General features: G+C 42.7%; 1 protein-coding gene across 4 annotated transcripts in view; it reads right to left on the bottom strand.

Moving 5' to 3' along the window:
- C1QTNF4 (C1q and tumor necrosis factor related protein 4) overlaps positions 1–13,512 on the bottom strand; it is a 31,435-nt gene that overhangs the window by 10,640 nt on the left and 7,283 nt on the right. Inside the window, exon 1 of one of the 4 annotated variants that reach the window (XM_014950126.1) lies at positions 9,414–9,444. The exons of 1 other annotated variant lie outside the window; for it this stretch is intronic. In XM_014950126.1, the coding sequence (XP_014805612.1) occupies positions 9,414–9,429 (16 nt within the window). In that variant the 5' untranslated portion in view covers positions 9,430–9,444. Of the gene's footprint in view, positions 1–1,860; positions 1,901–5,043; positions 5,090–9,413; positions 9,445–13,512 lie in introns of those variants that run through there. 2 more of the 4 variants (XM_014950124.1, XM_014950125.1) reach the window with 2 other exon arrangements.

The following is a 13,512-nucleotide window of genomic DNA, read 5'->3' as shown; positions in this document are numbered from 1 at the left end:
AGCCTGCTAAGATGCACATTTCTGGCCTCTGTAGAAGAGCTTTTAAAAGATGCTTACAGTCTAGAAGACATAGGATAGAGGACACGGGTAATAGCAAGCAAATGTAGCGTAAGATTTCTTACTTTTACTATGCTATTACAAAGTCTGGAAAAAAATTCAACCAAACCCTGCAGGATTAAAGGTGCAAAAATGAAAGTGTCAGCAAATAAGATGTTTCCATTTCATCATCTGAGCAGCTGGAATGAACAAGCAAGATCCAGTCGGTCCCACAGCAGTGCTAAAGGAGAATGTGAAGAGGAGGGTAATGGCTATACAGACCATGAGGGACTCTCTTAAGAGGCAACGAGGGAGAAAATTTAGAAGTGTTTACAGAAGACATTTCTGGGTTGGAGACAGAAACTGGGAACCTAAGGAGGATGCAGATGGGTTCAGCATCACAGACTACTCTTGTAATTTTTCTCTTTAAGTAAGAGTTTGGGAAGGAAAAAGATGAGTGTTATTCCCATGAACTAATGAAGCACGGGGACTTAAAAGGGGTGATAAAGAACAAAGAAGCTTTTTAGACCACCCCACTGAACACAAGCTTGTTCTTTTCCTGAAGTGGTGGCGTAGCTCACATCCTTAGGGACATTTTTATTTAAAAACATCGCTGCATTATAATCAATAAGGTAAACTCAACTGTGAGTGACAAAGTGGAAACACTGTGTGGGTAGAATGATATTAGAATCTGTACTCTGGAATCAACTCAGATGCTAGTCCTTTTATTCTTTCTGGTTTATTGTTACATATCATGGATCAGTTTTTCTACCCCATTTCCTTCCAGTGAAGGAAAGTTTAGCTCTTGGGATAATCATAAAATAGTTTGGGTTGGAAGGGACCTTTAGAGGTCATTTAGTCTAACTCCCCCTGCAACGAGCAGGGACACCTTCAACTAGAACAAGTTGATCAGAGCCCCGTCCAACCTGTATTGATATTGGGGGTTGCCCTGACCCAGCAGCAGGACCTTGCACCTGGCCTCGTTGAACCTCATGAGGTTCACATGGGCCCACTTCTCAAGCTTGTCAAGGTCCCTCTGGATGGCATCCCATCCCTCAGGTGTGTCAACCATGCCACTCAGCCTGGTGTTATCTGCACACTTTTTGAGGGTGCACTTGATCCCACTATGTCATTGATGAAGATATTAAACAGTACTGGTCCCAATATGGATCCCTGAGGGACACCACTTGTCACTGATCTCCATCTGGACATCGAGCTGTTAACCATTACCCCACTCCTGTGTTACCAAAGGAAAGTCACAGTTCAGAGACATAAGTATAGGTAGTTATTGCTTGATTTGTTTTTTTAAACCACACTTTCCTCTATGCATCTAAGCAGCAGTTTCCTTCAATGCAGCTGAATGAATATTTTCATCCTCCAACCATGTAGACCAGAAAAGGAGGTTCCTATGCTGTTCTCAGAGCTGGTACCCTATTTGACAATTTCCTTTCAGTCTTTACTTGTAACAAACGCTTATAGACATTTAAGGAAATTTCATCAGGATGAGAGAAAGTGTTCCAGTTAAACACAGGCTGTACTGGCTTTCCTTCCTGTTCCATACTGCCACTTTCATTCATGTGCCCAGTCACCCAGCAGACCTGTCAGGTACAGCACCACCAGCTGGGAAAAATATTGCAGTGATCCTTTCATGTTCTCCTCTCAGTGCCTCGTTAAGAATGAACAACTGTTAATAGTAGGTTTATTTGTCCAGGATCTAATAGGAACCTGTGGAACCTGCCATCCATGAAGGTGCACTAAGTAGGAAAGTCATTGTGACTATCTGTACGTTACAGGAATGGCAACTTTTGTGTTATACCTTCTTACCTTCCTGCTGAAGACTGTTGTACATGAGACTGTGGAGATATGATAAGAGATATTGGAACCTGTGGTGTACTTTCAAGGTTTGTTTATTGTCCTCTCTGTAATGGTTTTATGTCCTCACTTTCCTTTCTGTGAGTCGGTGCTCCTGCACTTTCTATCAGCCAATATATGATTTTAATTTAACTGCCACGTAAAGTCATAATCAAAAAAAAGGAACGAGTTTTAGATTTTGCTTCTTTGTTTTCTTCTCCAGCTGCATAGCCACACCTTCTCTTTCTCTTTCCCACTTGTGTGGGCCCATAACTCTCATTTTTCCTGGAACTCTGTGCCTGCAGTAGTTGCTTCCAACCCGTTCCCCCACTCACTGGAATGCTGCCCTCCAGTCTTTGCTCTAAGACCAGCCACATCACCCACCTGGGTAAAAGCTAGAGGGAATATGCTGGTTCTTTCTGGTTGATCATCAAATCACAGGTTAGGATGAGCCTGTGGAGTCCAGTAATCATCCCCTAAGGGAATAAAGTCAGCAAATAAGATGTTTCCATTTCATCATCTGAGCAGCTGGAATGAACAAGCAAGATCCAGTCGGTCCCACAGCAGTGCTAAAGGAGAATGTGAAGAGGAGGGTAATGGCTATACAGACCATGAGGGACTCTCTTAAGAGGCAATGAGGGAGAAAATTTAGAAGTGTTTACAGAAGACATTTCTGGGTTGGAGACAGAAACTGGGAACCTAAGGAGGATGCAGATGGGTTCAGCATCACAGACTACTCTTGTAATTTTTCTCTTTAAGTAAGAGTTTGGGAAGGAAAAAGATGAGTGTTATTCCCATGAACTAATGAAGCATGGGGACTTAAAAGGGGTGATAAAGAACAAAGAAGCTTTTTAGACCACCCCACTGAACACAAGCTTGTTCTTTTCCTGAAGTGGTGGCGTAGCTCACATCCTTAGGGACATTTTTATTTAAAAACATCGCTGCATTATAATCAATAAGGTAAACTCAACTGTGAGTGACAAAGTGGAAACACTGTGTGGGTAGAATGATATTAGAATCTGTACTCTGGAATCAACTCAGATGCTAGTCCTTTTATTCTTTCTGGTTTATTGTTACATATCATCGATCAGTTTTTCTACCCCATTTCCTTCCAGTGAAGGAAAGTTTAGCTCTTGGGATAATCATAAAATAGTTTGGGTTGGAAGGGACCTTTAGAGGTCATTTAGTCTAACTCCCCCTGCAATGAGCAGGGACACCTTCAACTAGAACAAGTTGATCAGAGCCCCGTCCAACCTGTATTGATATTGGGCGTTGCCCTGACCCAGCAGCAGGACCTTGCACCTGGCCTCGTTGAACCTCATGAGGTTCACATGGGCCCACTTCTCAAGCTTGTCAAGGTCCCTCTGGATGGCATCCCATCCCTCAGGTGTGTCAACCATGCCACTCAGCCTGGTGTTATCTGCACACTTTTTGAGGGTGCACTTGATCCCACTATGTCATTGATGAAGATATTAAACAGTACTGGTCCCAATATGGATCCCTGAGGGACACCACTTGTCACTGATCTCCATCTGGACATCGAGCTGTTAACCATTACCCCACTCCTGTGTTACCAAAGGAAAGTCACAGTTCAGAGACATAAGTATAGGTAGTTATTGCTTGATTTGTTTTTTTAAACCACACTTTCCTCTATGCATCTAAGCAGCAGTTTCCTTCAATGCAGCTGAATGAATATTTTCATCCTCCAACCATGTAGACCAGAAAAGGAGGTTCCTATGCTGTTCTCAGAGCTGGTACCCTATTTGACAATTTCCTTTCAATCTTTACTTGTAACAAACGCTTATAGACATTTAAGGAAATTTCATCAGGATGAGAGAAAGTGTTCCAGTTAAACACAGGCTGTACTGGCTTTCCTTCCTGTTCCATACTGCCACTTTCATTCACCCAGCAGTCACCCAGCAGACCTGTCAGGTACAGCACCACCAGCTGGGAAAAATATTGCAGTGATCCTTTCATGTTCTCCTCTCAGTGCCTCGTTAAGAATGAACAACTGTTAATAGTAGGTTTATTTGTCCAGGATCTAATAGGAACCTGTGGAACCTGCCATCCATGAAGGTGCACTAAGTAGGAAAGTCATTGTGACTATCTGTACGTTACAGGAATGGCAACTTTTGTGTTATACCTTCTTACCTTCCTGCTGAAGACTGTTGTACATGAGACTGTGGAGATATGATAAGAGATATTGGAACCTGTGGTGTACTTTCAAGGTTTGTTTATTGTCCTCTCTGTAATGGTTTTATGTCCTCACTTTCCTTTCTGTGAGTCGGTGCTCCTGCACTTTCTATCAGCCAATATATGATTTTAATTTAACTGCCACGTAAAGTCATAATCAAAAAAAAGGAACGAGTTTTAGATTTTGCTTCTTTGTTTTCTTCTCCAGCTGCATAGCCACACCTTCTCTTTCTCTTTCCCACTTGTGTGGGCCCATAACTCTCATTTTTCCTGGAACTCTGTGCCTGCAGTAGTTGCTTCCAACCCGTTCCCCCACTCACTGGAATGCTGCCCTCCAGTCTTTGCTCTAAGACCAGCCACATCACCCACCTGGGTAAAAGCTAGAGGGAATATGCTGGTTCTTTCTGGTTGATCATCAAATCACAGGTTAGGATGAGCCTGTGGAGTCCAGTAATCATCCCCTAAGGGAATAAAGGGATAGCTGAGTGCCAGCTGGGATTACACACAAGGACAACAAATGCACTTTTGTTTCCTAGTCATGTCTGAGCTCACTGACTGCTAGAGCTGATCTAGCAATGCAACCAAAGATGTTCACAAGTTGGGTAGCTCTGGTCTTGGTTACCTGCAGTTAGCAGGAAACTTTCGGAAGGGATGAGATTCAGTTCTCTTGGCTTGATAGATCAACTTGTAACACTATGTTTCATCAACGGAAACATAATTGCTTTGGTCTTTTTATCCATCAAAGGCTGCACTATAACATACTTTAAGAAAATGTTACATGCTATTGACTGATATTTTCTGACAGTAGGCTTTGCAAATCCACCTGAAAAAAGCTCTGTACTGGGGCATTTGCCTACAGGAATGCTGCTTTCCTTGGGCGTTTTTTTTTCTTGTCTTGACAGGTAAGGCAAGAAAACATGCTGTCTTTTAACATCTGCCATCACACTCAGCCAAAAAAATCACCTTCATTTCTTTTCATGCCCTGCTGTTTCATTACTGCGAAGATACTCAGAGAACACTGTGAATTGCACTGCAGTGCTGCTCTTCGCTGCCAACATGCTGCAACATCTCAATTTGGAAATTCACTGAGCTCTAGTTTAGTGAAGAAGGTGATCAAAGGCGTTAAGATCTGTGTATCTTCCATCTCTGCTCTGGCATCTTCCTTTCTGCTCCTCCTCCTGCTGGGTCGGGACACTCCTTTCTGCTCCTCCTCCTGCTGGGTCGGGGCACAGGCCTGGAGCTGGAGAACTGAGAAGAAACAACCATCATGCTCTCAGCACCAAAGCAGAGGCCAGTATTATTCCAGAATGAAAACCCTGCTCTGCCAAACTCCGGGGAAAGGGAGGTGTCAGTCAAAGTCCACATACACTAATGAGGGTTTTTTTCTGTTCCCATTCTCTAATTGTCTGACATGACACTGTCAGACACTGTCACTTTCATAGCCAGAAACAATAATTTAAAGAATAATCACTGCATTTAACTATTCCCATTTTTGTCACCAGCCAGTTTTGAGATCCAGAATTGCCCTGGGTCATAGAGAATTTCTTGATTAACAATGAAATTCTGCATAGTGCTCTTTAATATCAGCTGCATTTCATGAATTATGTTTATCAAATTCTAGTCCCAGCAGCCTACAGATACACAGTTAAAAGTGGCAAAGTAAGTTAGCAAAATTAGTTGTTGTCATGTTTGTTAATACTGGCCCTTCACAAACAGCAATGTGTAGTTCCCCATTTCCAGTGGTCTTTCCTGCCAAATCTCTTGTAATGAGACCTCTCTGAGGAATGCCTATAGATAGCTAGAACTGGGACATTTCAGTTTTTTGGCCCTTTTATTATCAACTATTTCTCAGAAGGTTATAGCTGGTGTAAATGACACATCCCAGGGCTGTGAATTCATAGCTGGTATCTTCATGAAACCTCCAGTTTTTGCTTCCACCTTTTAAACTTTGAGTATATTTTGGTCCTTGGATTTAATCAGCTTGTCATCTTCTTCAACAGGGAGCTCTGAAGTTCCTCCCTTAAACCCTGTACATGTCAAGTTTTCACAGCTGTGCTTTTGAACGTGGATTTTTCTATGACAACCTGACACAGAGGTGCTCCTGCCCACAAGGCAGAGTCTACAGCCCTGGCTGGAAGGACAGAGAGAAGTATTTGCTGAAAAATCCCCTCCATACACACATAGTTTTACAAAGTTTTCCCATATCTGTTTTCTGGCTTTATGTTGTTTCCAGTATTTAAAAAATGCCAGTCCCTTGATAATGGCAGTAGAAACGCTTGTGTGACTATTTCTGTAAAACTCCATCTGCACTGCGAAGCTGCTGGTAAAAGGCTTTGGCATTACCATCAAAAAGCGCTGCTGGACACTGCTGTTCACTCATCAGTTCCTCATTCACAGTGAGAAAGTGCTCAGAGCCTGTCAAGTGTTCACAGATTCCAGACTCATCAGCGTGACCAGCCAGTTTCCTCCCAGGCAAAATCGCCTTTGACAGATTGAAGCTGCTGCCTCTGAGTTTTGCTTATAGGAAAAGAATTTTGCTAAAATACTAAAATAAAGTACTGCAGCAACCCACTGGCAGGTTTTATGTAATTTTGAGACCCTAACTGGACGTAACACAAAAGAAAAAAATTATCAATTAACATGAAGGATATGGCTGCTCTGAGCACTGTTATGCAGACACTTTATTTAAAGCAAGCTTGGATATCATTGCAATGCATTAAATATGCAGCTCATGCTGACAGAAGTGCCATTTGCAATAGCCTACACAATTTCCACACAACCACACCAAGAATTTCAGCCATGCACCCTAAAACCAAATGTTCATGTTCAGTTCATATTTCAAGCCAGTGCTCCCTCTACCCTTTCAGTCCCCAACCTTCCTTCTAGTTGCTTCTAACACCTTTGCTTTTCAAGCCAATTATCAACAGCTTCTACCTGCAGAATGCCCTCCAGCATGTTCAGCAGTTTTCTGCCCAGCCTGTCTCAGATTTCCTCCCAGATTTCATCAAGAAGAACCCCTCCACCTTCTTGCCTTCTCTTAATAGTGCCTGTCTCAGATTTCCTCCCAGATTTCATCGAGAAGAACCCCTCCACCTTGTTGCCTCCTCTTAATAGTAGAACACAAAAGAAAAAAATTATCAATTAACATGAAGGATATGGCTGCTCTGAGCACTGTTATGCAGACACTTTATTTAAAGCAAGCTTGGATATCATTGCAATGCATTAAATATGCAGCTCATGCTGACAGAAGTGCCATTTGCAATAGCCTACACAATTTCCACACAACCACACCGAGAATTTCAGCCATGCACCCTAAAACCAAATGTTCATGTTCAGTTCATATTTCAAGCCAGTGCTCCCTCTACCCTTTCAGTCCCCTACCTTCCTTCTAGTTGCTTCTAACACCTTTGCTTTTCAAGCCAATTATCAACAGCTTCTACCTGCAGAACGCCCTCCAGCATGTTCAGCAGTTTTCTGCCCAGCCTGTCTCAGATTTCCTCCCAGATTTCATCAAGAAGAACCCCTCCACCTTCTTGCCTTCTCTTAATAGTAAAAGGGGATTTTTTACATTAGCTATCCTTTGCTTTATTTCCTTCCACCTTGTTTTAAAGCTGAACAGCCTTCCACCAGGTCACAGTAAGATTTCTTTTGAACACCTTTTTTGTCTCCCAAATAAAGACTGGGTTTCATATACTTGTATGAGAATTAAAGAAAGCAAAGGGAAGGATGGGAGAAGGGGAGATGAAATACACTCTGGCAAGGCAACAAAAGCTAATGTGAAGCACTGGTCAGTTCTTGGGTGGAAGGGATGTGAATTTGCTTTGAAATATCTGGGGCATGAAGTCACCAGCTTTCTAAGAAAAGCATTATTTTATCCCAAAGTGTTCAAGCAGCAATGGGAGACAAGGGCAGAGGGAAAAGCAACCAGAGCTTATATAGTGTCACAGTTTGTGCTCACATGTCCCAGAGTAAATCAAAACATGAGGATTTCCATCAATTTATGGATAATTCCAGTGTAAGAGTGTTTAAACGACACCAGATTATAATGCTAATATGCTACAGCTCACTGAGCAACAGCTCCATGAAAACAGCCTTCTAAAAAGCACAGCCCAATGCTTCATTTTCTCCTTGTCTTGTTCATTCAACACAGATTCTTTCCAGCAGCTGCTGTGCAGCCTTTCGGTCCCAGAGAGTACCTGTTTTCATAGAAAAAATTCCCTATTGCCTGGCTGGTATAAAAACCACTTCCACTCCTCTCAGTATGTCTTTAACTTCTCTAAGAGCTTTACTTTTTGTCTGAGTGAAAAGGTCTACAGCCTGGGGAGAGAAAAATCCTTCTCCCTTTAGAGGATTAAAGAATTCTTTAGTTGGACTCAAAACATGTTCTATTTGGGATCTGATGTGAAGCTCTCCACTGCAGCATCCAAGAGAGATGATCATTGCTCTCTTATTTCTTTCTACTTGTCTCCTCACAGAGATCCAGGTTTTTTTTACCATGCACAGGGGACTGTCTGTTCCATTTATATTAAACAATGTATGTTAAACCATGAATACTACAGAACCTAGATTTTCTCACCCTGGAGAAATGTGTAAAAACATCAATTGTATAACTATCCTTTATTTTATTCCTGTTCTGAATTCCATTATTTTATTTTATCTCTAAAAAAGCATTTTTGGACTGTGGTCTTTCCTTCAAGGACCGAAGTACTAGAAGAGTTTGTATTTTCAGTTCAGATGATTTTGCTAATGCTAATCTTCATTCCTTTTTCTTCTTCCACATCATTGTATTCAGCATTCATATACTCAGTCAAGCATCTGTTCCAGGGAAATCAGAATGTCCCATTCCCTACCCCTTCTGCAAAAAGAGAGACCTCTTTTAACCATCATCCAATATGCTCTTACTTTTCTTTCAGGCTCTTTTCAGAAAGAGCTGCACTGTGTTCTTGGTGCTGTGCTACTCTTGGATATCAGGCAAACATCAGAATGGGACCAGCAGACAGCTTTTATTTTATTTACATAAAATGAGCATGTTCCCTTCATAAAGTGATAGAAGAGAACTAGAGGAGAACTTAAGACCCCAGATAGTCCAAGGTGCTTTCCCATGATAGGATCACTAGCCTGATTTAATTCTTCACAGATAATTTGTCTAATTGTTCTTAAATTTATGGAGTCTTCACAACCTCTCCAGACCAAATATTCAACAGTTTTTATTATCCTAGGTCCTAGAAAATTATTCTTGCACTCTAAAATACTCTTTCTTTCTGCTACTTCTTGCTCTCAGTTCTACCCACCATGAGCCCAAAAGAAAGATCATTTCCTCCTCTGTTTTGTACCTGAAGACTGTAGCATTCCCCCGCCGGCTTTCTTCTGGTCTTTGGGCTAAATAATTTCAGTTATTTCAAATCATCTTGCAGGTCACATTTTTTCTGACCTGTGATGAGTCCTGCTGCCCTTCTCTGGACTCTCCAATCGAATCGCACCTGTCTCAAAATGTAATAACCCAAACTTCCCCCAGCCTCCAAGCTGAGGCTTTAGCAATGCTGAACAGAGCAGGAGGATTGCTTCACGTATCTTCCAGGATATATGTCTTTTATATACCCTAGCAAGATGTTTGCCTTCATTTGCAACAGCATGACTTTGACTCATGTGCAGCTTGTGATCTATCATAACAGATTCTTTTCTGCAGAGTTGCAACCCAGTCACTTACAACTCTCCTGTGTTCATGTGGTTGATTATTCCTGCCTTATTGTAGTACCTTGTATTTACCAAATTTGATCCAGTTCTTTTCCTAGCAGTTTTTCCAACTTGTTGGAATAATTTTTAATTCTAATTTTTTCCTCCAGCATATTTCAAGTCTCACAGTTTTATGTCCCTGGCAAATGTGGTACACCCACTCTTTATATTGCCATGCAGGTCATCTAAGAAAGCACTGAACAAAAGCAGATCCAGGACACACTGACACAGCTATCGTATCGGTTTTAAGCAGCTCGTGGCCTCTCTGAAGGACTGGCACAGACTAAAAGCACAGATTATGAGCTCTGAATCTTCAGATATTATTTAAAGAAGAGCTTCCTGTTCAGAAAATCACATTTACCCAGTTTATAGCCTCCTCACCTGCTATGCCCTATGCCTCACCAAAGCAAATATTCAAATTAATGTGCAGCCACAGTCAAGAATCTCACCCTTTATTAAAAAAAACCCACTAAATTGAATCTCTCACTCTTATGCCCCAAATATCTTCTAATACATAAAATGAACAAAAGACAATTCTGTTAGACCCTGCTGGAATACTGAAACAACGAATTGGAAAGATGCCATCAGCTCTCTTCTTAGACTTGGGGATATATTAGAAATGTCATAATTTATTACATTCACTGTAGTTCCACCAGCAGCACACACTCGAAGGGATGTACCGAGGCAGCTATTTGATTTCAACAGACTAAACATTTTCTTTGTCCCTGACCAAAGGACTGCAGGTTCCTTTCCTCAGAGCCCAAATGCCAGCCACGGTGGTCAGAAGTAGGCACATAACGGGCTTTGTGTACATCAGAATAAAGATGATCTGATGTTCCTCCTGACAACAGTGGCTTGACTCTCTCATCTGGCTCTGGCTCTCATTCTAGTAACCACTACCATGGTCTCCCCAGATTTCTTAACCTCAAACAGACAGTTTTCCTGGCGCTGTGGCTGAGGCTCTAGCACAGCAGACAACATGCATGGGACGAGTTAACCAGCTGGAGGGTGAAGAGGGAGAAATCGGACTTTATGAATTTGTACTGTTTCCCAATGGGCCCCTAGTAATCAGTCAGTAGGCTCTGGAGTAGTCACTTAGTGCTTGCTCTGTGATCATCTCCTGATTCTAGCTGCATTACCTCTGCTGGAAACCTCAGACCTTTGATTAGATGCCGCAGGAATTCCTCCTTTGTTCTCTAACCTGTCTGGAGGAAGTATACAACTAGAGGGAGGCTTTACAGGGACAAGAAAGCACTCAGGGGGAGACCAGGGATTGACAAGAGAGCCAGCAGCACAGCAGTTGTGTATCACTGGCTTATCTCATTTCAGCATCAGGCGTAGTTCCTTTCCTGAGATAAGGGCAAAGGAAAACTTAAAGGAAAGCTGAAAGTACAAACGAAGTCCTGACTTTACTTCAGCTTGGATCTGCTGGACAACAAGAACTATACTAAATTTCTGGGTGTCAATCAAGAAGTAAGACCTGAAGCTTTTAACCTTTATTGGGTGAAAATCAGTGTCAGTCTTTTAAATATGGTATGATGAACTACCAAATTGCCAAGCCTTAATGTGACCTCCAAGACGGTACAAAGATCCTCGCCCCTACAGACCAGTCAGTAAGCTTTAATTCTAAGGCAAGTGAAATGTCATTTTCCTTAACTGTGCACCCTGGAGCAGAATGTACACTTTATAGTTTGGGGATTTAAAAGGACAAGAATGGAAGAATTCAGGAGTAAAACCCACCAAATCCTAACACCTGACTTTAGATGCTGGTAACAAAGTCCTAGACTTTGACATTTTTAAGACTCCAGCAATGTTGAGTCCTGAGTTATTCCATCTCATGCCTTACAGTCAATGTAGAGATGAGTATCTCTTGGAGCAAGATGTTTTTCAGCTGAGAATATTATATTCTCAGAGGTACTCTCCACTTTGGAAACCTACTGTTACTATTAGATTAGTACATTTCAATGCTCTCTCTCTATAAATAAGCATAAGAATGTGGAAATTTTGGCAGAATGACAGTGATCACTTGGAGGCTCACTGCGTGTTCACCTTCCACTTGCACTGGCCTCCTTTTCTTTTGGTCTTAATATTATTGGGTGCTACGCACAGAAGGTTCAAACTATCTTAGTTCTTTACACCTTAGACATACAGTATTTCTCTGTGTGCCTGTGCTCATCTAGATTACTGTTTGATATAAGAATGAGTATTCTAAGAACTGATGATTAACAGTCTGCCTTACTGCCGTTTGGAAATATGTCTATTATTAAAATGGAGAATATAAAAGCTATCATGCACCTACTTGACTACAGGTCACAGTATAGTTATCCTATATTTCCATAAGTATTGCTGCTGCCATTGTGGGTCCACCCAGCCTCCTGTATTTGGAAAAATATGAATGGTTCTCTGTTTATCAATGAGTACTCTCTGGATAGCACAGCACAATTGCCAGATGATCACGCTAGTAAAACAAAAATAACAACAAATGGGGTTCCAATCCCTGGTTTCAATGTATTTCATTTCTGCATCTGTTTCTCCATCTACAAAACAGCAAATGTTGACCACACTGACAAATTATCAGATTTAAATCAAGTCTATGTCAAAGCCATAGGTTCTCCACTATGGAGATCAATTGTACTTTGAAAGTGTCGCTTCTTCCAGATGGAAAATATGGAACTCATCTGGAGAGCCTAGTCCACTAACCATTTAGTAGTCTGAATTATGGCTTTTTAGAGGGGAACAGAAGGAACATTGAGGGTAATGCTGCCCTTCTGGGAATCCTCATCCTTCCTTGACATACTTTTGAACTGCTATAAATTAACCCTTAAGAATGGCTAGACAAGCAAGCAGCTGCCATATGCCTAGAGAGGACTGCAGCCTCATTGGCAAAGTATTTCAAAGTCTTGTTACACATCATGTCCCTGGAGAAGAGAAACTGCAGAAGGTTGCAACAGTATCAGCATGAATAATTGAAGTAGGGCTCATTCAGTGTCTGCATAAATGGAAGGGTCACAATGCTGCTTTCTAGTCAGTCACCAGTGCAGAAACTCACCGAGTGACAGAAACATCATCTGGAGATGCTGACCCACTTCCCTGGGAGCTTTTAGAGAGCAGGGTGACTGTGGGATGGCCAAATACACCGGGAAGGATTAGGATAGATTAGCTGAGAGAAAATTGTACATTACAGAATCAGTCGCATATGCTGCTCCTGGGAGAACCCTTGGGGACTCGGCTCCCCCGGGAAACTCAAGTAGAGATCCACGCAAGATTAATGCTTATTCCCACCTGGGAAACTGCCCCTGTGGGATTTTTCCAGGATGCCCTTCCCCACGGCCAGCCCCTGGCAGGTTCTCCAATGGGAGAACCTCCAACCTCAGCTAAGCGGGGCCAAAATTTCCTACCTTTTCCCAGACAAACTCCAACCATTTGACATTGGAAACAAAAGGGGAGTCAGGGGAGGGTAAGTCGGGCATTTCCCGCTATTGTCCATCCTCTGGGTGGGAAGGGAGAAGGACCGCAGACCCCCCCGGGGCGGCCGCCCGCGCCCTGCCCGGCCTCCCCCGAGGGCCACCGGCTCGGACACCGCAGCGTGTCCCGGGCGCCCGCCTCCCCGAGCACCTCGGCCGCCGCCGTGAGAGCCCCGACGGCCCCTCCGCCGGGGCACCGGCTCCGCACCGACGGCCTCCCCTGACAGGCCCGCCC

Source organism: Calidris pugnax, unplaced genomic scaffold, assembly GCF_001431845.1.
Source record: "Calidris pugnax isolate Ruff unplaced genomic scaffold, ASM143184v1 scaffold68, whole genome shotgun sequence".
NCBI lineage: Eukaryota > Metazoa > Chordata > Aves > Charadriiformes > Scolopacidae > Calidris > Calidris pugnax.
Note: the sequence above shows the minus strand (reverse complement) of the source record. Positions and strands in the feature narration are given on the sequence as shown.